General features: G+C 42.3%; 1 protein-coding gene across 5 annotated transcripts in view; it reads left to right on the top strand.

Annotated features, from left to right (window-relative positions):
* evi5a (ecotropic viral integration site 5a) overlaps positions 1-26792 on the top strand; it is a 226958-nt gene that overhangs the window by 38560 nt on the left and 161606 nt on the right. For 4 of the 5 annotated variants that reach the window (XM_067989928.1, XM_067989927.1, XM_067989925.1 and 1 more), the window contains exon 2: positions 4393-4625. In XM_067989928.1, coding sequence (XP_067846029.1) covers positions 4474-4625 — 152 coding nt within the window. In that variant the 5' untranslated portion in view covers positions 4393-4473. Of the gene's footprint in view, positions 1-4392; positions 4626-7050; positions 7080-26792 lie in introns of those variants that run through there. The other variant, XM_067989926.1, reaches the window with a different exon arrangement.

The following is a 26792-nucleotide window of genomic DNA, read 5'->3' as shown; positions in this document are numbered from 1 at the left end:
GGACAGTGGAGTGGGGGATAGCGGGTTCATTTAAAATGGTCAGTTTTGTTTCTTGAGCTGTGAAGCACCTTGGGATGTTTTACTATGTTAAAGGCACTACATAAATGCAAGTTGTTGTTGAGCTGAACATTATCAGTGTGGTATGACATGGGTACAGCTTTCCAACATGCGAGCTTCTAATTTTGACTGATCTATTTTTAAATGAACAGAGAGGAGAAGCTCAGAGACCTGGAATAAAAGGGTAGGCTAATTGGGGTAAGTAAATAGTAAGTAAATTAATAATAATCGAGTATCTAAAGGGAGTTTGGGAAAAATGGTTTCTAAATATAATGCACAAGCAGCTGAGACACATTGCCTGCAATTCCTGCGCCATGTGGGAACTTCAAAATGCTTCATGTGTCCTGGAGGGCCACATGCGCAGGAAATACCTCCAGTTGCTGGAGTTAAAGCTGAGGGTTTCTGAGCTTGAGGGGCGTCTGGAGTCATTGCAGAGCATAAGGGAGGCTGAAGGTTTCCTGGATCGTACGTTTCAGGAGGTGGTCACCCTGCAGCCACAGAGATTTCAGGGTAGCAAGTGGGCGGCCACCCGAAAGAGTAGGAAGAGGCAGGCAGTGCAGGAATCTTCTGGGTGTGTGGCACTCTCAAACCAGTATTTAGCATTGAATACCAGTGAGGGTGATGACACCTCGAAGGAGTGCAGTCCTCAGCATGGCAACGTGGGGCAAAGGACTGTAATTGCATTGTAATTGGCTATCCACTGGACAGTCTCCTGTTTTTGATTATCATGGACGACCTGAAGGAGGAGCAGAGGTAGCAGGCACGTTACTTGAAGCACCATGGCTGGAAACTGAACCGATCTCGCGACTACCTCCCCCTCCACCGAAGGGAGTGTACAAGGACCTAATATAATTTAAAGCACTGTCGGAGGAGCTTTGTGTGCGCAGACTATGCTTCACAAAGGAAGCAATTGGCCACCTCAGTGAGATCCTCCATGAAGAGCCGAAGCAGCAGCCTACCTTGCGCAGGGGCTTGTCAGTGGCAATCAAGGTGATGACAGCCCTCAATTTCTCCAGTTCCGGTTCCTTCCAGTCAGGCACTGGAGACCTCTGTAACACCAGCCAAGGAGCTGTGAGGAACTGCACTAAACAGGTGAAAGATGCCCTCTTCTGCAGGGCATCTGACTTCATTAAATATGACATAGCCTCTGTGCAGCAAACAGACAGGTCCATCAATTTCCACAGGATTGCTGGCTTCCCCCGGGTTCAGGAGCCTATTAATGGGACTCGTGTACTGCTGAAAGCTTCATTTGAGGAACCTGTCCCTTTCATCAGTAGGAAGGGCTACCACTTGCTAAATGTGCTAATTGTCTGTGTTGCCCAACTGAGGATCCCACATTTTAACTCAGAGCATCGCAGAAGCACTGACAATGCCTTTGTCCGTTGCCACCTCACCAACCAAGATTTATTCAGCAGGGAAGGACAAGGAGGTGGATGGATCCTGGGGGGCAAGGCCTACTCACTGAAGCCATGGCTGATGACACGTTGCACATGACCAACGCAGCACAGGAAAGGTACAACTGTGTACATGCAACGACCCGGCAAGTGGTGGAAAAGACCATCGGGCTGCATAAAGTATGCTTCCGGTGCCTGGCCATGTGGAGATGGGGTGTGGGGGGTGTGTCCTACAGTCTGCCCTTGATAAAGTGGCAAAGACTATAGTGGTCTGCTGCGTACTGCACAATTTTCCCTTGATTTGGCAGATGAGATGGTCGTGGAAGCGACCCGCATGTCCCTGGGCCCATGGGTGGTTACCTCCTGGAGGAAGGCATGGTGGCAGCGGGCAGAGAGCAGTTGGTGGCTCAGGTGTTTGGACAGTAATAGCGACCCCCCCCCCCCGCCCTCTCATCCTTTCCCCCAAAGTTCCAGCAGTAGAATGGAGGTGGATCTGGAAGCCTGGAACATTCTTTCCATGGAGTGATCCCTGTGGTGACACAAACACAAAGAAGGGCAGGCAAGATTTAAACAAACAATTGAACTTCAATTCAGTGTAATAACGAACAGTCAACAAACAACATCAATGTAATAGCAGATGAGGAAAGAAAAAGCAGTCAACTCTCATCAGGAAAACTCGAGACAACACTGAAAATTGAACTGTCTTAAAACCAGCAGACAAAAAAGGCGAGGTCCATTCCTCTCTACATACAGCATTATTATTGGGCAGCAATGCAGCAGGTGCAACAAAGAAGGTAGCCGAGGATTAGAAGGCCAGCTGTGGTAACGCTGGTAGGTAGTCAATTAAAAAGTAATGCAGAGTTTTATAAATAGTGCAAACATTTTCCTGTAGCTGCACCTTGAATGTAAATTTGTTGAACAGTATTAAGCAATTTTGAAATAGCAAAAAGATGTCAAATAACTTTTTACAAAAATAACAAAGAACAACAGCAATAACGGCAATTTTAAATGTCAAACTAATGATTAAGTGTTCAAATGAGGAGGTGATGCTCACTGGAGTGGGGGGGGGGGATGGTGGGGTGCGAAGAAGGTGGCTACGGTCACACGTATACACCACATCAGCACCCTCATGGTGGAGCATGGGGATAGGCGCGCCCATGCCACTTCCCCCTCCCCCCCACCGGGTGCTCAGTGTCCTCGTCCTCCTCCCGGTCCCCCCGTTCCTCCTCCCGCTCAGTCTCCGCCTCATTCCCCTCTGCCCTCGTGTCCACTGGTCGTTGTGAAGTTATGGGTAGAAAATATACAAGGTTACAATGGTGCAGCATGTTCATTCATCGGATTACATAGTGAGCTTTGCATTCAATGCACAATGTGGAAAAAGACAGTTCAACCCAAATGGTGTGGACGTGCCACATGAGTATTTCCTCTTCTCACCCTGGAGCCAGGGGTGGAAACAGTTTTTCCACATCTGGCCTACTAAATCTATGCATAATTTTAAAAATCTCCCTCGTCCCTCTTCGGGTGTATTGCTGTCCAGGAGACAGAGCAACTGGCTGGGAAACTCACGTGGTGCCAACCTCTACCTGGCCCAAAGGCGTAGCACCGTGGAGTCCTTGCAGCTGTATGGTCCTTTCCTCTTGATGCACCACCTCTTCTAGGAAGGGGATTCCCTCTCCACTCTGCGTGCTCCCATGCTTTATGCTCCAATTTGCCCTGTGAGGAGAAGACAGAGTAAAGGTTAGGTGGGTTGCTTTGTGTGAGGTACAGGTGTCAATCTGACAGGCTTCTTTTCAGGCATTGGAATCTTTTCTTCAGCAGATACTGAAGCTGTCAAATTCATCAACTGGCTGTTCAAGGAAAGGCTTTCTCTCACTGCAACAGACATTTATGACTTACTTGCCTTTGAGTTCTGCCTTGAGCATACAAACAGATCTCATCTTGAAAGCACCTAACCATCACCAACTCTACAAACACTGAATTAGAAAGACAACTCCTTTCCAGCTCAAGCCATTCTTCAAAATCAATTGCAGAGACTTTTGATCATCTATTCTGATTTGAAGCCCCTGAGAATGCTTACCTTGCCTTCCCTGGTCAGGTGGTTGTATATTTTTCTGCACTGGTCACCCGATCGCGGGATGACTGACTCAGCGATTTGGCCACCTCCTTTCACAGAACCTGGTTCACACTTTGGGGAGCCCTTACCTTTGCAGACCCTAGCAACCGATCTCGCCGACACACACCTCTTCCAAGAAGGCACGCAGGTCCTCGACCCAAGATTTTGAGCTCTTCCTGGGAAGTATTTGTGAAAAAGGATATCTGCAGATACTGGAGATTACTTTTTACAGTGTTTTACAAATTTTTTAAACTGATACTAACTTTTTAAAGGTTAAGGTGATTCCTCCCAGTACCATGCTGCAATCTAAGTTATGGCGTCTGTTCTCAGCATTTTATAGTGCCATATGGTTGGTGTCCGGGATAAGTCACTGGTTTAACAATGCACATGGTTCCTGATTAGCCATATTATGCCATAGCTGGATCGATGTTCCAGCTAATTGTGGCATATATATATAGTGTGAGATGGACGGAGAGAGCAAATGTCTGATTAACGGCCTACGCCGCCAAACATTCCAGCAAATTCCGGTCCATTCTGTCAAGTTTTACATGGGCAGATTCCATTATAAATGTGGAGATAGGAATATATAATGGAAAAGGTTGACAGGAAGTGTGCAGATGTGAGATTTTGCATATAGATAGAAGAATTACTTTAAAGTGTAGGGCAATAGAGACTTGGTGCAAAGTCAGGAAGCATCGTTTATGAAGCCAATATTTTTACTAGCATAACTAACTTTGAAGATTCAAAGAAAAGCAGTACTTTAAAAGATCCATTACTAATTAAGCAAATGGTGTACTCTATAATGTAATTGTAAACTTTCTTCATCAGGTGGCGACAGACAAGGTTGCAGAGAAGTTGAGTTCTACTCTCTCATGGGTGAAGAACACAGTGTCTCACACTGTCAGTCAAATGGCTAGTCAGGTGGCAAGCCCATCTGCTTCATCGCTGCACACTACATCTTCATCGACAACACTCTCCACACCAGCACTTTCACCAGGATCACCGACCCAGCTCACTCCAGACGACTTGGAGCTTCTTGCTAAGCTAGAAGAACAGAACAGGTGGGTTCTGTCTTGTTCACTGACTAAAAGGTTTTTGTAAGCAAAATAATTTTATATAAAAAACTGAAATAAGCAGATGGATTTTGGTTGCTGTTATCCTTATGGTTACTTTCCACTACTTTCATTTTCTTTTTTTAAACCCACCCAGTTTTGCCCACTGCATGCTATGAAAAAATGAGATATGCACATATAACCACGAAGCTATTGGATTATCGTAAAATCCTAACTGGTTCACAAATGACCTTTAGAAGGGTGTGCTGATAAGATTAGTTGAAGAGGGGTGGGTGGAGCATAAACACTGGCATGGACCTGTTGGGCTGAATGGCCTGCTTCTGTGCAGTACATTCTATGTAATTCTATGTTATAATTTTGTTAAAACAGCTGGATATTTGCAGTCACAGTTTACTGAAACTGAGGAATATAAAGCAAAATATCCATAAATTATAGTCGTGTTAGTAACAAATGGGATTTAAATGACTTGCATCCTTGGGGCATGTAGAAATCTTACCTAATTTTTATGTTTGGCTCCCAAATCTGTCTGCAGTGCAGCTCTTTGCAGAAAAAGGCAAGCTTTCTGATTTGACATTGGCATTTCAGAATTACAAAGAATTGCGAGGAAATCAAAATGAAGTGGCAATCTATTAATAACTTCCCTGCCAACAAATTGCTAGGTTCTCACCACGTGTGTTTTATCAAAACTTTAAGTGCTTGATTATTTATCTCTGGAAGGAATTTTTGTGGTATTTTGTTTTCCCCTCATAATTCCCCTAAAGCAGCGATTCATGCAGACCACAAAATATTCTCACAGCTTGGGATATCAACCATGAGGCCCGGCATGAGTAATGTGATCACAATTCAAGGTTCACTTTTAAAAGATTTGTTGTTGGGGGGTGGTTGGGAGGAATTTTTGCCTTGATGCTGGCTAAGTCATGTGGAGAGAGGTACTGAGACAGGATACGGTAGTGTAGTGGTTATGTTACTGACTAGTAATCCAGAGGCCTGGATTAAGCGAGTTCAAATTCCACCATGGCAGTTTAAGAATTTCAATTCAGTTTTTAAAAAAAATAACTGGAAAAGAAAAGCTAGTAACCATGAAGCTATTGGATTATCGTAAAATCTCAACTGGTTCACGTCAGGGAAGGAAACCTGCCCTGCTTAACCAGTCTGGCCTACAGACTTTTAACTGAAGTGGCCTAGCAAGCCACTCATTGCATCAAACTTCAGGGCATCTAGGGATGGGCAATAAATGCCGGTCTTGCCAGTGTCGCCCATATCCTGAGAATTAATTTTTAAAAAAGAAACAAACCCTGACCCAAAGTGAAGAGAGAACCATGCTTAGGATCTTAAACACTTGCATTTTGAGAGATGGATTTGTACATAACATTGTGACATTTGAAAATCTTTAATGGCCTTGGAGGGATGGTAAAAAGCTATCATCAGGGAGGATCTTCTGCCCTGTGTGTGCGCCACAGTTTGAGAACCACTGACCTAAACCAGCAAATCCCCAGTTGGAAAGTGAAAGTTTTACTTTGACTCACTACTGCTCTTTTTGAGACAATACTATTGTGTACTGTGTCATTCCATCAAATTTCTCATGCTAAGAACTTAGTCTCAAATTCTGCTTTACATTTGTAAGCTGTAGGATAGCCTTGGTCACCATCTGCCATAATTTGGCTCTTTGGTGCTAACTAACCAACTGCATCTCTGGAGCCAGTTTCTGCTCAAATTTCCATGGAAGATATAAAAGCTACTGTCTTCAAAGCTGGGATAACACAGTGCGTCGGAGCCAATGTCCAGATGTCATTCAGAGTAAATCCCAGCATACTGGAAACCGGTCTCCAAAATTTAATTAATGTCATCTACCCTGTTGCTGATTTCTTACCCAGTATTGGTGTTTTTGGATTTTATCCCAATTTTTCTTTTGCTATTCATATTGATGTTGCCAGTGTTCTGAGTATTAATCTCCAAAAGTCTGCATTATAACTCGGGTTATAGAGTGATCCACTTGGGCAAGGTACTAGAGGGTGATCAGGATCCATGCAACTGTACACCAGCATTGAGTCATTCCTTCAGGGGAGTGGGAAGGGAGGAGATTGATGGGGAAAAAAACGTGCTGGTTTCTTTAATGATTATTTTTGGGTTTGGAAGCTCTTCAAGCTGGAATAGTTAGTGCTGGTGAATTGAATATTTTTCTGTTTTTGCCACTCAGTTTCCAGGTCAGATACAGCAATGCCAAGTGCAAAGTGAAGCTCACTGCATGCTTTCCCAACATTATCTGAGCACACCCAGTATTTGAAAATGTGATATGGTTTATTGCTGAAGGTTAAGGGGAGGAGACTCATTTGTTTAAACTCTAGATAGAGGAGCAGGGGTTTTATTTGCTCAGCCTAACTGGACTATGTTGTAATTGATTTTTATTTTGAAGATATACTGAAGAATTATGAACCTCACAAGGTAAGGATATTTTCAGTGTAAAGCATTTTATTATGTAGGAAAACTGAACATTGCTAATAACTTGCCAAAAAAGTAGGCAACAGATATAGATTCCAGTAAAGTTGATCAAGTTGACTGTAGTTCTTATCTCTTTTTTAGTCGATGGTAGTTGATTTCTCATGGTATTGCTCAGAGGAAACTTTTAAACATAATCTTAAAATATTAACAGAAGCTTAAAAATGATTTAATTAGTAATTTGTATTTTGTATGCTCCCATATCAATTTATTTATTAACATTCCTTCAGTAGTTGGCTAACAGCCCCTCATTTTCTTTATAAGCAGTATAATTATCCTTTTATGATCCTATTACTTTAAAATATGATTACCTATGCAAAATTGCATTTACAGTTAACAGCCTGTGCATGTTTTTAATGTGCTTATTGCTTAACAGCATAAACTGAGACTAAACAGTCAATTGCTTTTTCAAAAAAGAAGGGAAGGGAGTGAGCAATGAGATCGGAGGCATGTATGGGGCCAGGGTAGAGGGAAGGTGGTAAGGGGAAAAGTCTGGGGACGGATAACTGGAGGCCCAGAATTAAAGATGTGAGTTTTCAGAAGTCGGAGATTTGTACCTGGAAGGAGCACAGCAGAAACACAGCTTTTATTAGAAGCAAGAATACACTGAGGGCTGCCTTTAAAATTGGCGAGCTGGTTTAGAACAGGATGCAGACTTGTTAGGGTTGAGGCTGGGAATGAGAAGTGGGATTTAGGGCAGGGTGAGAGGAAGGGGAAGAAGGAAATTGCAGGGCCTTGGACGGCATGATGGCTTCTTGGAGTTGTTGTTCGGTTGTGTTGCATTGTCCTCGCAGTACATCTGCATTTAATGGAGTCTGACACACGTTGACTTGTCTGAATGATATGATGGTTGTTTGGGTCAGAACATTGGGTGTTTAGCTGGATAACTGGGCTGTGAAGTATTGGGGGAAGGATGTTCTCAGGATTGGGGATGTTTGCGATCCAGTGGTGTTGTGTCCAGTCGTGCATTACGGCAGAGGGTGTCAGTTGTTAAAATGATTGGAAGATGGATAGTTTATGTTTTGTTTTCCTGAATTGTACTTTTTTTGTGATGTATTACAATTTTTATTTTTAGGAGGTATATAGTGGTAGGCAAAAGGAACTGTTAAAATGGCTGTACCTTGGAGAAATTGTTTTTGCTGGAATCTAACTGGATTGAATTTTTTTTTAGTAGAATATGATTGGGAAGAAAATTGAAATGGGGAGAATGATTTTTCTTAAGCTGAATAAGAAACAAGAGAATTTGCATTTGTATAGACTGTTCTCATGGTTCTCAAGACACCTCCTAAGAAGTGCAGTCTCTGTTACATATGCAAATTCAGCAGCCATTTTATGCACAGCAAGGTTCCACAAACAGCAGTGAGATGAATGACCATTTAGTGGTGTTGGCTGAAGGAGGAAAGTTGACCAGGGCACTTTGAATAATACCATGCGATCTTTTACATCTACCTGAATCACTAAAAACAGAAAATAGGCCTAAGTTTCACATCTCATCTGGGGACAGCATCTCTGGCCTAGCAGTGCTCCTGTAGTACTGCATGAGGTGTCAGCATAAATTCAAAAATAACCAATCAGAAAAGAAAAAATTTGGACTTCAGCACTTAACCCATGAGGAAATATGATCTGACATTGACAAATCATTTGACAGTCATGATGCAGATGACTGACTCAATATGCACAATGGATGCATTAACATGGATAAGTTGTATTTTAAAGGTATTAAGATGTAATATGAGTTGCAAGTTCTCCAATATAAGAACATAAGAGCAGGAGTAGGCCAATTTTTTTTATTTGTTCATGGGATGTGGGCGTCGCTGGCAAGGCCAGCATTTATTGCCCATCCCTAATTGCCCTTGAGAAGGTGATGGGGAGCCACCTTCTTGAACCGCTGCAGTCCGTAGCGAGATTGTACAACTGAGCGGCTTTCTAGGCCATTTCAGAGGGCGATTAAGAATCAACCACATTGCTGTGGGTCTGGAGTCACATATAGGCCAGACCGGGTAAGGACGGCAGGTTTCCTTCCCTAAAGGGCATTCGTGAACCAGATGGGTTTTTACGACAATCCGGTAGTTTCATGGCCACCATTACTGATACTAGCTTTTTATTCCAGATTTTTTAATTTAATTAATTGAATTTAAATTCCCCAGCTGCCGTGGTGGGATTTGAACTCATAACTCTGGATTAATAGTCCAGGCCTCTGGATTATTAGTCCAGTAACATAACCACTATGCTACCGTACCATGCTTATATGGCCCCCCCGAGCCTGCTCCACCATTCAATAAGATAATGACTGATCTTTGACTTCAACTCCACTTTCCCGCCCGATCCCCATATCCCTTGATTCCCTTAGAGTACAAAAATCTATCAATCTCAGCCTTGAATATACTCAATGACTGAACATCCACAGTCTTCCAGGGCAGAGAGTTCCAAATATTCACGACCCTCTGAGTGAAGAAATTCCTCCTCGTCTCAGTCCTAAATGTCCGCCCCCTTATCCTGAGACTATGTCCCCTAGTTCTAGACTTTCCAGCCAAGGGAAACATCCTCTCAGCATCTACCCTGTTAAGCCCTCTTAGAATCTTATATGTTTCAATGAGATCACCTCTCATTCTTCTAAACTCCAGAGAGGATAGGCCCATTCCACTTGATCTTTCTTAATAGGACAACCCTCTTATCCCAGGAATCAATCTAGTGAACCTTTTTGTACCGCCTCTAAGGCAAGTATTTTCTTCCTTAGGTAAGGAGACCGAAACTGCACAGTACTCCAGGTGTGGTCTCATCCAAGCCCTGTACAATTGCAGCAAGACTTCCTTACTCCCTTGCAATAAAGGCCAACATACCATTTGCCTTCCTAATTGCTTGCTGTACCCGCATGTTAACTTTCTGTGTTATGTTTACAAGGACACCCAAATCCCTCTGAACACCAACATTTAATAGTTTCTCACCATTTAAAAAAATTCAGTTCTATTTTTCCTACCAAAGTGCATAACCTCACGTCTTCCCACATTATACTCCAAGTGTCGCCACCTTGCCCACTCACTCTTTGTTCCTTTGCAGACTCTGTGTCCTCCTCACAGCTTATTTTCCCACCTAGCTTTGTATCATCAGCAAACTTGGATACATTACACTCAATTCATGCTAATATATTACCCCCAATCCCATGAACCCTAATCTTGTGTAGCAACCTCTTATTTGGCACCTTATCGAATGCCTTTCGTAAATCCAAATATACTACATCCACTGGCTCCCCCTTATCTACACTGTTAGTTTTACTGTAAAAAAAAAACTCTAATAGATTTGTCAAACACAATTTCCCTTTCATAAAACTGTGTTGACTCTGTCTAATTATATTTATGATTTTCTAAGCACCCTGTTACTATGTCCTTAATAATAGATTCTAGAATTTTTCTTACGACTGATGTCAAGCTAACTGGCCTATAATTCCCTGTTTTCTCTCTCCCTCCTTTCTTGAATAGTGGGTTACATTTGCTACCTTCCAATCCACAGGGACTGTTCTTGAATCTAGGGAATTTTGGAAGATCACAACCAATGCATCCACTATCTCTGCAGCCACCTCTTTTAGAACCCTAGGATGTCAGCCATCAGGTCCAGGGGATTTGTCGGCTTTTAGTCCCATGAATTTTTCTAAAACTTTTTCTTTACTAATCTTAATTACTTTAAGTTCCTCCCTCTCATTAGACCCTAGGTTCCCCACTGTTTCTAGTATTTTTTTTAGTGTTCTAAAGACAGATACAAAATATTTGTTTAACGTCTCTGCCATTTCCTTATTCCCAATTATAATTTCTCCTGCCTCAGCCTCTAAGGGACCCATGTTTATTTTTGCTAATCTTTCTTTTTATATACTTGTAGAAACTCTTACAATCTGTTTTTATATTTCTTGCTAGTTTACTTTCATATTTCTCCCTCTTTATCAATTTCTTGGTTGTCCTTTGCTGAAACCCGCCCAGTCCTCAGGCTTACTACTCTTTTTGGCAATATTGTAAGCCTCTTCTTTTAATCTGATACTATCCTTAACTTCTCTAGTTAGCCATGCTTAGATCACTTTTCCCGTGGAGTTTTTAATTCCTCAAGGGAATGTATATTCGTTGGGAATTATGAATTATTTCTTTAAATGTTCACCATTGCTTATCTACCGTCATATCTTTTAATCTATTTTCCCAATCTACCTTAGTCAACTCGCCCCTCATACCTACATAATTAGCCTTGTTTAAATTTAAGACCCTCGTGTCAGACTTAACTACATCACTGTCATACTCAATACAAAATTCTATCTTATCAAGATCACTCTTCTGCAGAGGATCCTTTATTATAAGATTACTAATTAATCCTATCTCATTGCACAATACTAGATCAAAATAGCCTGTTCCCTAGTTGGTTCCTTGACATAGGTGTCTTTTTGTAGATTTACCTGACTGTTGAAACTGGTTAATTATTTGGTATTTATGTTGCACAATTGTACATCTTATATTTTATTTGCAGGAAAGTTGGAAACACTGCACTGACAGAAGTGCAGCACATAAGTGCAATTTTTTTTCATTGCCTATTTCCCCATTCTTTGAGAAAGAAGAGAACTGACCCTTTTAAAAAAGTTTTGCTGGCTTGTAATTTTGTTAATTATCCCACACTTGCTACTCCCTATTGACCAGGTCTCCAAGTTACTTGTACTGAGGTGTTTTTGTTTTGTGTTTTAGGAAATGGCCATGTTTATTAAATCTCATTCAGTTGATTCAACAAAACTGATCTTTTTCTTTGTTGAAGCTAAAGTTCAATATTGATTTCAGCAAGTTTTACTGCATGCAGCTTTGATGAGGCCAAAACAAAATGTCATTGTCAGTGCAAAAATAACATTTTGGAAGGAACACTTCATATAGATTTCAGGCATGAGCTGTTTTGGCTTTGTATTTTAATTGTAAGTAAAACATTTAGGTAGTTTAATAGTTTTAATGCATGACATGTATTCTTCTAAACTGATCAATAATCTGGAAATCAACGAACCCATTTGTTTCAGTCCTGAATGATACACACATGAAAAGAATGATATTTTAAATGTGATTTGATGTTCATTTTACTCCCAATACTTTTGTTTATGGGTAAAGAACATTGTGTGCTGTTCCTTGATGGATGCATGACCTTTTTCAGCCTTATAGGTTATCTGTGTTTTAAGGATTTGTCTAATCTCTTAAACATGCAATGCAAACTCAATGTTTGCCTCTGCAAATGATTAGCAACAGATTTGGATTGAAGAGGCCGTTTTCTGTTTTTTGGCCAATGTAAACTGTAGTTCAGAAAAACTAAGAATCGTATATTCAAGTAAAACAAACTATTTTTCAAAACGTTCTGTACATTTAAGTTTAAACAGTGCTGTATGATTCTGTTTACTTGTCTGGTTTAGGTCTGAAGTTTAGTGTTACCATGGTCATTTTGAACAATGTCCAGATTGAAAGTTATGATTGCTGAGAAATTAAAGTAGCAATCCAAAGAATTAAGGTCAAAAATTTCCTTCCACAGAGTTCTTTACTGCATTGTTGTTGATGATCTGAACCACAGCTTTTTGCATTTAGTCATATTGTAAGGTTAGGGGACCGAAGGGTAAAATCACTTTATTAAGAAGGAAGATAGTGCTGAGGAAAAGATTAGTCGCACAGTCAAAGATTTGTTTTAAGAAAAGGGAGATTATTTGTTTTTAACCACTACAGCCCTGTAAGGATGTAGTTATAGAAGCAGGCTTGCTCCATGTCCCTCATCCTTAGTAGTAAAAGGAGGGTAGATTTGTCCAAAAATGACCTTTATTTAGCACTGTAAACTATTTAACTGCCTATTTTGAAGAGGCCCATGTTGTATATTATAGCAAACTGTGCGTGAGCTCCCCCTATGGCTCAGCAAGTTAAGATTGTGAGTAGCTGAGCCATACAGACGAGCAAGGTCCCCAATCTGTGCTTACTGAGCTGATTTTAGCTGTGGCGAAGATTGTGGTGCTACAGTTGGCCTCAGCATCACTGGGTTAGGGATGGAAAAGTCATTCAGGGTTCCTGCTTTTGATTGCTATTGAGAGACCTTCACTAGAAACACGTATCATTGGGCAAGGACAGGATTAAACTTGACTGTGTTGAAACTCTGTCTTGGTTCACACATGAAGAATGGCCATTTCGAGGAAGAAAAATATTTTCACATGTGCTTGCCCACAGTGTGCATGAACATATAAAAATGAGTTAGTGCAATTGGCCAGTATAACTTTGTTAGGAAAGCCATGATGTGGAGATGCCGGTGATGGACTGGGGTTGACAATTGTAAACAATTTTACAACACCAAGTTATAGTCCAACAAATTTATTTTAAATTTCACAAGCTTTCGGAGGCTTCCTCCTTCCTCAGGTGAATGGTGTGGAAAATTTTCCACACCATTCACCTGAGGAAGGAGGAAGCCTCCGAAAGCTTGTGAAATTTAAAATAAATTTGTTGGACTATAACTTGGTGTTGTAAAATTGTTTACATTTGTCAGGAAAGACTCATTGGGAAATCTAACAGTCCCATCAGGTAAGGATTTGAAACCGTATTTATTCATATTTGTTTTTTACGTTCACTTGCGATGTAATTCTCTTACATAATTTATTCAAACCTACTTGTAGTTATAGTTTTTAGCTTGCCACATGCTTAGGCTATTGTTAGAAAAACTTGCAAGAGAATCACTAGGAACAGTAACATCCCAAATCTTTTTGCTTTTGGCCGTTTATAAAATAAAAACATTTTTTCAAAAAAAACCATCCGTGTGATTATTGAACCCTGCAGAAACTTAACTGAAACAAATCAAAGTAGTCAGGGAAACTTAATCTGCTGCAAATGTTTACTTAATTTTTAATGATAGCTCTTATGAAGTCTCTCACTTCCAGGATGGTATTTAATCCCAGAGCTTCCCCTTGTTTTAGAAGGTACAACATTTTAGCCAATTTGGTATCTTTGCGGGATAGGACTAATGTTTATTATTATAATAACAAAATAAAAATCAAGACTGTGCCTGGTGCATGTGCAATGAGCTGGGATCACAGGATAATAATCCAAAAATATTTGGGGATTCATTAGAACCCCCCACCCCAGGCCTGTCACATGTGTAGCTGTGATGATACTTTGAAATCTTCCCCTTCATTAAACTCATTAGCCTAAGACCTTACCAGGAGTAAAATTATCCAATTTCATTGTGACGCTGCAACTGTGCAAGGCTGCTTGAGTTCATTAATGATTTTAACAAGGGCTAAACAAGCAGTAAATGGATGTTTTACTTGCACTAATGTTCTTGAATCCACGGCATTGTAAAATCTGCGCTGCCATCTGAGAGAGAAAGGTTAAAATAAAGGGGGGAAATTCACAGGAAATCACATCTGCAATAGAACACATTTTCAGTGTTCTATGTGCTCTAGCGTTTGTAGTATGTTTTACCTGTTTCATAAAATGTGGATAACTCAATTGCTTTTTAAGCTGCTACTTTTATGTTTTTTTGAGCTTATCTAGATTTGGTTGTCTTGTGGTTTCTTGCTCACATCTCATACATATTAGAGGGTACGGTAGCATAGTGGTTATGTTACTGGACTAGTAATCCAGAGGCCTGGAGCATGAGTTCAAATCTCGCCACAGCAGCTGGGGAATTTAAATTAAATTAATTAAATAAAAATCTGGATTAAAAAAACTAGTATCAGTAATGGTGGCCATGAAACTACCGGAAATGTCATAAAAACCCATCTGGTTCACTGATGTCCTTTAGGGATGGAAACCTGCCGTCCTTACCCAGTCTGGCCTATATGTGACTCTAGACCGACATCAAGGTGGTTGATTCTTAATTGCCCTCTGAAATGTAGATTTGTAAAATCTCGCTACAATAAGTCATCATAAGAATAAAACTGGATGGACCACTTGACCAAGCCCAAAATTGGGAGAGCTGTCCCACAGACCAGTCAAGCAACGGCCGACATAGCCATACTCACAGAATCATACCTTTCAGCCAACGTCCCAGACTCTTCTATCACCATCCCTGGGTATGTCCTGTCCCACCGGCAGGACAGACCCACCAGAGGTGGCGGCACAGTGATATACAGTCAGGAGGGAGTGGCCTTGGGAGTCCTCAACATTGACTCTGGACCCCCATGAAATTTCATGGCATCAGGTCAAACATGGGCAAGGAAACCTCCTGCTGATTACCACCTACCGCCCTCCCTCAACTGATGAATCAGTCCTCCTCCATGTTGAACACCACTTGGAGGAAGCACTAAGGGCAGCAAGGGCACAGAAATTACTCTGGGTGGGGGACTTCAATGTCCATCACCAAGAGTGGCTCAGTAGCACCACTACTGACCGAGCTGGCCGAGTCCTGAAGGGCATAGCTGCCAGACTGGGCTTGCGCAGGTGGTGAGCGAACCAACAAGACAGAAAAACCTACTTGACCTCGTCCTCCCCAATCTACCTGCCGCAGATGCATCTGTCCATTACAGTATTGGTAGGAGTGACCACCGCATGGTCCTTGTGGAAACGAAGTCGCGTCGTCACACGGAGGACACCATCCGTTGTGTTGTGTGGCACTACCACCGTGCTAAATGGGATAGATTCAGAACAGATCTAGCCGCTCAAAACTGGGCATCCATGAGGCGCTGTGGGCCATCAGCAGCAGCAGATTTGTATTCCAGCACAATCTGTTACCTCATGGCCCAGCATATTCCTCACTCTACCATTACCAACAAGCCAGGGGATCAACCCTGGTTCAATGAGGAGCAGAGAAGAGCATGCCAGGAGCAGCACCAGGCGTACCTAAAAATGAGGTGCCAACCTGGTGAAGCTACAACATAGGACTACATGCATGCTAAACAGTGGAAGCAACATGCTATAGACAGAGCTAAGCGATTCCACAACCAACGGATCGGATCAAAGCTCTGTAGTCCTGCCACATCCAGTCGTGAATGGTGGTGGACAATTAAGTAACTAATGGGAGGAGGAGGCTCTGTCAACATCCCCATCCTCAATGATGGCGGAGTCCAGCACGTGAGTGCAAAAGACAAGGCTGAAGCGTTTGCAACCATCTTCAGCCAGAAGTGCTCAGTAGATGATCCATCTCGGCCTCCTCCCAATATCCCCACCATCACAGAAGCCAGTCTTCAGCCAATTCGATTCACTCCACGTGATATCAAGAAACGGCTCAGTGCACTGAATACAACAAAGGCTATGGGCCCCGACAACATCCCGGCTGTAGTGCTGAAGACTTGTGCTCCAAACTGTTCCAGTACAGCTACAACACTGGCATCTACCCGACAATGTGGAAAATTGCCCAGGTACGTCCTGTCCACAAAAAGCAGGACAAATCCAATCTGGCCAATTACCGTCCCATCAGTCTACTCTCAATCATCAGCAAAGTGATGGAAGGTGTCATCGACATTGCAATCAAGCGGCACTTACTCACCAATAACCTGCTCACTGATGCTCAGTTTGGGTTTCGCCAGGACCACGCGGCTCCAGACCTCATTACAGCTTTGGTCCAAATGTGGACAAAAGAGCTGAATTCCAGAGGTGAGGTGAGAGTGACTGCCCTTGACATCAAGGCAACATTTGACCGAGTGTGGCACCAAGGAGCCCTAGTAAAATTGAAGTCAATGGGAATCAGGGGGAAAACTCTCTAGTGGCTGGAGTCATACCTAGCACAAAGGAAGATGGGAGTGGTTGTTGGAGGCCAATCATCTCAGCCCCAGGCCCAGGACTTTGCTGCAGGAGTTCCTCAGGGCAGTGTCCTAGACCCAACCATCTTCAGCTGCTTCATCAATGACTTTCCCTCCATCATAAGGTCAGAAATGGGGATGTTCGCTGATGATTGCACAGTGTTCAGTTCCATTCGCAACCCCTCAGATAATGAAGCAGTCCGAGCCCGCATGCAGCAAGACCTGGACAACATCCAGGCTTGGGCTGATAAGTGGCAAGTAACATTTGCGTCAGACAAGTGCCAGGCCATGACCATCTCCAACAAGAGAGAATCTAACCACCTCCCCTTGACATTCAACGGCATTACCATTGCCAGATCCCCCACCATCAACATCCTGGGGGTCACCATTGACCAGAAACTTAACTGGACCAGCCACACAAGTACTATGGCTACAAGTACAGGTCAGAGGCTGGGTATTCTGCGGCGAGTGACTCACCTCCTGACTCCCCAAAGCCTTTGCACCATTTACATGGCACAAGTTAGGAGTGTGATGGAATACTCTCCACTTGTCTGGATAAATGCAGCTCCAACAACACTCAAGAAGCTCGTCACCATCCAGGACAAAACAGCCTGCTTGATTGGCACCCCATCCACCACCCCAAACATTCACTTCCTCCACCACCAGCGCACAGTGGCTGCAATGAGTACCATCCACAGGATACGTTGCAGCAACTCGCCAAGGCTTCTTCGACAGCACCTCCCAAACCCACAACCTCTACCACCTAGAATGACGAGGGCAGCAGGCACACGGGAATGACACCACCTGCACGTTCCCCTCCAAGTCACACACCATCGCAACTTGGAGATATATCGCAGTTCCTTCACTGTCGCTGGGTCAAAATCCTGGAACTCCCTACCTAACGGCACTGTGGGAGAACCTTCACCACACGGACTGCAGCAGTTCAAGAAGACGGCTCACCACCACCTTCTCGAGGGCAATTAGGGATGGGCAATAAATGCTGGCCTTGCCAGCGACGCCCACATCCCATGAATGAATAAAAAAAACTCATCCTGCAATTTTAGTTTCTTGCTACCAGTATGTTCCATGAGTTCTTACTATTGTTATGCTGAACACTGTTATGCTGAACACTCTTAGCCTGTGATTTGAGAGCATTACAATTGGTCTTACTGTACTTTTCCTCCTCTAAGATGGATACTCTTGTCACCACGAGGCACTTCATCTTGCAGCCTTACCAAGAACTATAGTGCAAACACATCCACACAGGGTAGCTAAAGTTGAGTCAACGTTTGAATTCAAAATCTTTCCTCGTAAATGATCCAGCAATTGCTGCTAGAAAAACCAATTTGCCTGAAAATATTGTATTCCTGTTGATAGGGGAAGATGCACTAACTTGTTGGTAAGTGTCTTGCCTATCTAGATTTTATAACTGTAAACAATTTTACAACACCAAGTTATAGTCCAGTAATTTTATTTTAAATTCACAAGCTTTCGGAGGCTTCCCCCTTCGTCAGGTGAACGATGTGAAATGAAATCCTCGAAATGAAATCGCATTTATAATTCACAGAACAATGCTTGGTGAGTACAGACAGTTTTTTCAACTGCCCGTTGCCAAGGCAATCAGTGTGCAGACAGACAGGTGTTACCTGCCAGGTCTCACAATATACAAATCACCAAAAAAAAAACAACAAACAAAAAAAAACAGAGATAGAGAGGTAGAAACATAGAAAAGACAGCAACTGACCCATTATATTAAAAACAGATAACATTTGTTCGCTGGTGGGGTAACGTGTAGCGTGACATGAACCCAAGATCCCGGTTGAGGCCGTCCTCATGGGTGCGGAACTCATCAATGAGGACAAACACCTCGCTATGGCCATCCCCACACCTCCACTACTCGCCTTTAAACAGCCACCCAACCTCAAACAGACCATCGTTCGCAGCAAATTACCTAGCTTTCAAGAGAACAGCGTCCACGACACCACACAACCCTGCCACGGTAACCTCTGCAAGACATGCCAGATCATCGACACAGATACCACCATCACACGAGAGGACACCACCCACCAGGTGCATGGTTCATACTCCTGTGACTCGGCCAACGTTGTCTACCTCATACATTGCAGGAAAGGATGCCCCAGAGCATGGTACATTGGCGAGACCATGCAGACGCTGCGACAACGGATGAACGGACACCGCGCAACAATCGCCAAACAGGAGGGTTCCCTCCCAGTCGGGGAACACTTCAGCAGTCATGGACATTCATCCACCGACCTTCGGGTAAGCGTACTCCAAGGCGGCCTTCGAGACACACGACAACGCAAAATCGTCGAGCAGAAATTGATAGCCAAGTTCCGCACCCATGAGGACGGCCTCAACCGGGATCTTGGGTTCATGTCACGCTACACGTTACCCCACCAGCGAACAAATGTTATCTGTTTTTAATATAATGGGTCAGTTGCTGTCTTTTCTATGTTTCTACCTCTCTATCTCTGTTTTTTTTTGTTTGTTGTTTTTTTTTTGGTGATTTGTATATTCTGTGAGACCTGGCAGGTAACACCTGTCTGTCTGCACACTGATTGCCTTGGCAACGGGCAGTTGAAAAAACTGTCTGTACTCACCAAGCATTGTTCTGTGAATTATAAATGCGATTTCATTTCGAGGATTTCATTTCACATCGTTCACCTGACGAAGGGGGAAGCCTCCGAAAGCTTGTGAATTTAAAATAAAATTGCTGGACTATAACTTGGTGTTGTAAAATTGTTTACAATTGTCAACCCCAGTCCATCACCGGCATCTCCACATCAGATTTTATAACCTAAGAGTTGATTCTAGTGAAATCTAAAGTAAGTATTTTTTCAAGATCTCCGCGTTAGATGTATAAATTGAAAAAAAGACGGTAGTGAAGAGAATGTTTTAAATTTGCCTGAACTGTAGAAATTGTCTGGATGTCTTTTGCTTGTGTAATCTATTTATCAATATTATAAACCAGTTGAAATATTTGAAGGGTTGGATTGGTGACAGAAAAGAAAAGGAAAAAAGTCAACAAACTGTCAAGCATGTACCAAAATAAGGAAATTGGAGGCTAGAAAGAAGGTACTTTCAGAATATGAGAAGGAAAAGACAATTTTAAGGTAGGCGGGACACAAGAAAACTTAATTACCTTAAGTGAGAAAAGTAAAATGTTCTGATATAAAAAGTTACAATCCTGTTCTTAATAGTATCATTATGAACTCACACTGGAATTCATTTGTTGGACTACTGCTTGTTGTAATTATATATGAAAGTTTTCTACCTTCTGTAGTAATTTTGATTGCTGAAATCATGCAGAAATTGATGGATCTGATTTTTTTTTTTATTTTCTAAGAAAGACAGATGCATTTATATATTACCCAATCATGGCTCTAAAAATGCCTCAAAGTACTTCACATACAACAAAGTACTTTAAGGTGTGGTGAATGTTAGATAGGCAAAATTTGACTTCCACAGTTAAAAATCCTATAATTGTGAATATTGCAGTTTTTAAAAAAATATTTAAATTAATGTGGATATTTCTCTAGCCCCAATATATCAGTCTTATTTACTGCTGGGGGTTAAATGTTTATTTATGTGGTGTGCATGTGTTTTTTAAATATCTCCACTTGTCTGGACATAGGTTTTATGTGACCGTTCAACCCAAGTAAACATCTGAGATATTGTCTTGAAATTGGCTAAAATTGAATGGTTTAAATTGTAGAAACTAAGGAAAAAATCCTTACTGGATGAAATACATCAGTGCACGACCTGTTGATTAGCAAAAGATTTTGAAGTTTTTGCAATTTTTCTATCGAGTACCCAAGACCTGTTGGCGACATGTACTTGATGTCCTGCTGAGGGGATGTTGCTTAAATGATCTATCTTGAAAATAAATAAGGCATTAACTAAAGTTGCTGGTGTGAAGATTGCTTGAAAGGGCTCTTATTGAAATCGGTTGTTTCATGGATGGGGTTTTAATAGTTTGTTTTCATTTTGTTTCTGAGCTGCAATGTCGTTGTGTGTCCTGGCACCATTTTTCATCCGGTTTTACTGTGTTGTTGAAGGGTAGGCAGTCTAATAGGTTTTTTAAAAAATGAAGTTCATTGAAGTACGTAATGTGAGACAAAATGTGGATAGGTATTTGTAAATGAAATGCCAGTCTGCTTAGAAAAATATGTACTTTGGTGGATGTAAAAGATCTCTTGGCACTATTCGAAAGAAAGAAAGGCTTGTATTTAAAGAAGAGCGGGGGAATTCTCTCAGTGTCTTGGCCAACATTTTTCCATCAGCCAACACCTAAAACAGATTATCTGGTAATTTATTTAATTGCTGGTTGTTGGACCTTACTTTGCGCAAATTCCTATGTTACAATAGTGACTACAACTCAAAAGTACATTGGCTGCAAAGAGCTTGAGGGCATCCCGAGGTTCTGAAAGGCACTTTATAATTGCAAGTTCTTTTTTTACTGGGTGTATGATGTAGCACCAAATAGTGGGAAGGAGATAGAGGAGCAAATTAAAGAAGGATGCAATAGAGTAATGATAATGGGGGACTACAATTATCTCAATATAGACAAGGATAGTAACAGTGTAAAGAGCAAAGAGGGGGAGGAATTCCTGAAATGTGTACAAGAGAACTTTCTTGATTAGTGTGTTATCAGCACAACAAGGAAGGAAGCAGTGCTGGATAAGCACTTGAAAGGAAAAAATTTGCAGGGCTATGGGGATAGGGTGGGGGAATGGGACAAGCTGGATTGCTCTTGCATTGAGCCGGCGTGGACTTGATGGGCTGAATGGCCTCCTTCTGTGTTGTAACCTTTCTATGATTCTGTCTAGTTCTGGGGAATGAAGTGGGGCAAGCGGAGTATGTTTCAGTGGGGGAGCATTTGGGGAACAGTGATCATAGTATCATCACGTTTAGAATACTTATGGAAAAGGACAAGGAACAATCAAGCGTAAAAACAGTTAACTGGAGGAGGGCCAACTTCCGTGAGTTAAAGAGGGATCTTGCCCGGGTGGATTAGAATCAAAAATTGGTCGGCAAAACAGTAATTGAACAATGGGAGGCCTTCAAGGAGGAGATGGTTTGGGTACAAAGTGGACACATTCCCACGGGGGGAAAAGGAAGGGCATCCAAAGCTAGAGCTCCCCCCTGGATGACTAAAGATATAGTGATTAAAATGAAACAGAAAAAGGAGGCTCATGACAAATGTAAGGTTCATAATACAATAGAGAACCAGGCTGAATACAGAAAATACAGAAGAGGTCTAAAAAAGGGAATAAGAGGGGCAAAGAGAGAGTATAAGAATAGATTAGAGGCTAACAATAAGGAACCCAAAAGTCTTTTTATAAACATATAAATAGTAAAAGGGTAGTCAAAGGGAAGGCTGATTAGGGACAAAAAAGATCTGCTTGTGGAGGCAGAGGGTATGGCTAAGGTACTAAATGAATACCTCACATCGGTCTTCACAAGAGAAGAGGATGCTGCCAATGTAGCGGTAAAGCAGGAGGTAGTTGCAATATTGGATAGGATAAAAATAGATAAAGAGGAGGTACTTAAAGGATTGGCAGGACTCACAGTAGAAAAGTCACCCGGTCCGGATGGGATGCATTCTAGGTTACTGAGGAAAGTAAGGGTGGAAATTGTAGAGGGTCTGGCCACAACCTTCCAATCCTCCTTAGATATGGGTGTGGTGCCAGAGGACTGGAGGATTGCAAATGTTGCATCCCTGTTCAAAATAGGGGAAGAGGGACAAACTGGCAATTACAGGCCAGTTAGCCTAATGTCGGTGGTGAGGAAACTTTTAGGGACAACAATCCAGGACAAAATTAATTGGCACTTGGAAAAGTACGGGCTAATCAATGAAAGTCAGCACGGATTTGTTAAAGGAAAATCGTGTTTGACTAACTTGATTGAGTTCTTCGATGAAGTAACGGAGAGGGTTGATGAGGGTAGTGTGATTTTGTTTTGTATATAGACTTTCGAAAGGCATTTGATAAAGTACCACATAATAGACTTGTTAGCAAAATATAAGCCCATGGGATTAAGGCTTCAATGGCAGCGTGGATACAAAATTGGCTAAGGGTCAGAAAGCAGAGGGTCGTGGTGCTCGGTTGTTTTTCAGACTGGAGGGAAGTATACAGTGATGTTCCCCAGGGGTTGATATTAGGACCATTGCTCTTTTTTGATTTATATTAATGACCTGGACTGGGGTTTACAGGGTATATTTTCAAAGTTTGCAGATGATTCGAAACTCTGAAAAAATCATCACTAAATTGGTTACATTGGGGATGGAATTTGAATGGTTTATTATTTCCTTCTGTTTCTGAGTTGCACTGCTTAAAAATGAGAAACCAGAGCAATTAAAAGATGATTGGAGAACCCCTTTATTAGAAGAAATTAGTACTTCAAGTATTAGTATTTATAAACTCATAGTCCGGAGGTTTTTATGTTATGTTTTCTCCCAGATGTAATGAGATATCCAGCTATTAATGTTTCATATATCCCATTCACTCAGAGGTTTCATTTGATCTCTGGTTCAGGTTTGTGTTACAGATCATTAATTCGATTCTGGTCTCTGTCCTAGCATTGATTAAGCTAAGTGATGAATATTAATGATTTGGGGAAGTTCTGTCTCATTTCACATACTTTCGGTGTGTCTCGTCAGTGGAAATGGTCATGTCGTTCACTTTAACTCGTGGTAGCCCACAAACGATGGTTCTGCTGCAGCAGGGCAATTAACTGTAAGTTCATCTGCTCGGGTAATTACTGGAGGATTAGTTTTCAGTTTCAAATAGTTTGTGTTGTTCCATCTTCCTGTTGTATAGTACTTCATCCAGATACCGGAGTAGAGATTTATTGAGATTGAGGAGGGAAAATCTGATCACTGTGCATTGTTAATGCCTGAGGATGCAGATATGTGGATGTTGGCTCAGGGTAATATTTTGATGCAACTGTGATGATGCTGCCCTTCCCCACAGTCGAATAACCAGATGACACTTGGCTGAGCTTTCAAAGAAAGAGTGGTTACTTGGGTGAGGTGAAGAAGGCCGCAGATTCACCAGAATGATACCGGGGCTAAAAGGGTTAAATTATCAGAACAGATTGCATAGACTAGCCATGTAATCCCTTGAATATAGAAGATTTAGGGGTGATCTAATTGAGGTGTTTAAGATGACCAAAGTAGTTGATCAGGTAGATCGAAACTATTTCCTCTGGTGGGGGAGTCCAGAACAAGGGGGCATAGCCTTAGAGCTTGGCCGTTGAGGGGTGATGTCACACTTTTTCACACAAAGGGTAGTAGAAATCTGGAAAACTCTTCCCCCAAAAAGCTGTTGAGGCTAGGTCAATTTAAAATATCAAAACTGAGATTGATAAATTTTTGTTAGGCAAGGGTATTAAGGGTATAGAACCAAGGTGGGTAGATGGAGTTAAGATACAGATCAGCCATGATCTAATTGAATGGTGGAACAAGCTCGAGGTGCTAAATGGCCCACTCCTGTTCCTATATCCCTATGTACTGCTGCTTGTGGAACTATATCCCAGCATGGGTAACCTCCTTTAAGAGGGGAGAGCATACCAGACCTTGTTAGTGGAAAAGCTATTGAAAACTAAAAACTGCTTTGTATATCTCGCACACCATGACTTTACTGCCCTACATTATTTACTTAGAGAACATTGAAGGATTGTGAGATGAACTTGCAATATATTAAAAGTCTTGTGTATAGCATGCACTTCCTGTAAACATCATACTTACTTGCCATCATATGTCAAATGTCACACTCTAGTGACTCACCAAGAGCAATGCGATGGAACATCTGTTATCAATTAAAAAAAAAAGTGATTCCATTGGATAGGTCAATTGCTGCTCTAAAGGGGGGAAAAAAAGGACCAAGTGCAGTTCCTTTGTCGTGCCATTTTAGCCTCAATAAGCTGGGCAAACCTCTAGCAACAGAAAAGCTGCGTCGCTGTAGACTTCACTACTATTCTACTGTCTCAATTGTTTGTGCTAATTTTCACCAGCCTCCATGAACAACAGTAGTAAGAATAGGCAGTGGAACCAGTCAGGGAAAGCAAGCAGGACCGGGACCATGGAGTGCAGGTAGGGAAGCCTTTGAGAGTGGATCGAGGTGAGAAGTATTTAAGGACAGGTAGGCCTGGAGAGGAAGTGGCTTGGAAGAGAGAAGGACCCAAGCCTTAAATAAAATAAAATATGGTAAAAATATAATTGAATTGAGGCCTTATAGGAACGTAAATTTACCTGCAGAATTTTAATTTGTTATATATTTTTTTTTATTCGTTCACGGGACGTGGGCGTCGCTGGCAAGGCCGGCATTTATTGCCCATCCCTAATTGCCCTCGAGAAGGTGGTGGTGAGCCGCCTTCTTGAACCACTGCAGTCCGTGTGGTGACGGTTCTCCCACAGTGCTGTTAGGAAGGGAGTTCCAGGATTTTGACCCAGCGACAATGAAGGAACGGCGATATATTTCCAAGTCGGGATGGTGTGTGACTTGGAGGGGAACGTGCAGGTGGTGTTGTTCCCATGCGCCTGCTGCCCTTGTCTTTCTAGGTGGTAGAGGTCGCGGGTTTGGGAGGTGCTGTCGAAGAAGCCTTGGCGAGTTGCTGCAGTGCATCCTGTGGATGGTGCACACTGCAGCCACAGTGCGCCGGTGGTGAAGGGAGTGAATGTTTAGGGTGGTGGATGGGGTGCCAATCAAGCGGGCTGCTTTATCTTGGATGGTGTCGAGCTTCTTGAGTGTTGTTGGAGCTGCACTCATCCAGGCAAGTGGAGAGTATTCCATCACACTCCTGACTTGTGCCTTGTAGATGGTGGAAAGGCTTTGGGGAGTCAGGAGGTGAGTCACTCGCCGCAGAATACCCAGCCTCTGACCTGCTCTCGTAGCCACAGTATTTATATGGCTGGTCCAGTTAAGTTTCTGGTCAATGGTGACCCCCAGGATGTTGATGGTGGGGGATTCGGCGATGGTAATGCCGTTGAATGTCAAGGGGAGGTGGTTAGACTCTCTCTTGTTGGAGATGGTCATTGCCTGGCACTTATCTGGCACGAATGTTACTTGCCACATATCAGCCCAAGCCTGGATGTTGTCCAGGTCTTGCTGCATGCAGGCTCGGACTGCTTCATTATCTGAGGGGTTGCGAATGGAACTGAACACTGTGCAGTCATCAGCGAACATCCCCATTTCTGACCTTATGATGGAGGGAAGGTCATTGATGAAGCAGCTGAAGATGGTTGGGCCTAGGACACTGCCCTGAGGAACTCCTGCAGCAATGCCCTGGGACTGAGATGATTGGCCTCCAACAACCACTACCATCTTCCTTTGTGCTAGGTATGACTCCAGCCACTGGAGAGTTTTCCCCCTGATTCCCATTGACTTCAATTTTACTAGGGCTCCTTGGTGCCACACTCGGTCAAATGCTGCCTTGATGTCAAGGGCTGTAGATATGAACAAATTAATATCTTAGTGATGAACAGTTGTGTCCGTATGAATGAATGTAAAATTCCCCATAGCTTTCCTATTGGCTAATAACGTGGAATTATGTGTCGCTTGCTTAGCAGGGACTAATTGACCACAACACTATAAGAAAGAATGCAGCCATGTATGTCTGATCCTCACTCTTGCTGCCTCTGCTGATTTTGTTTTGTTGATGATTATCCAATCCTCAACAACAAATTACACTTGCCTCCTCTGCCAATTTCCTTTTGGTGCTGCTCAATTTACTGACTTTCAGACCTAGAATTCATAACTGCACAACTTGTCAGCCTTTCCTTTCCAAACCTGGCTATCTACCCTCTCTGCTCACTCTCCACCTGACTATATAGCCATGTCTCTTGTATCTCAACCTAACTGTGAAACCAGCACCCTCGCCACCTATAGATCTTGTAATAATTTATGAATGTCTTTTTAGCATTATCA

The sequence above is a fragment of the Heptranchias perlo genome, chromosome 9 (assembly GCF_035084215.1).
Source record: "Heptranchias perlo isolate sHepPer1 chromosome 9, sHepPer1.hap1, whole genome shotgun sequence".
Lineage (NCBI taxonomy): Eukaryota > Metazoa > Chordata > Chondrichthyes > Hexanchiformes > Hexanchidae > Heptranchias > Heptranchias perlo.
Note: the sequence above shows the minus strand (reverse complement) of the source record. Positions and strands in the feature narration are given on the sequence as shown.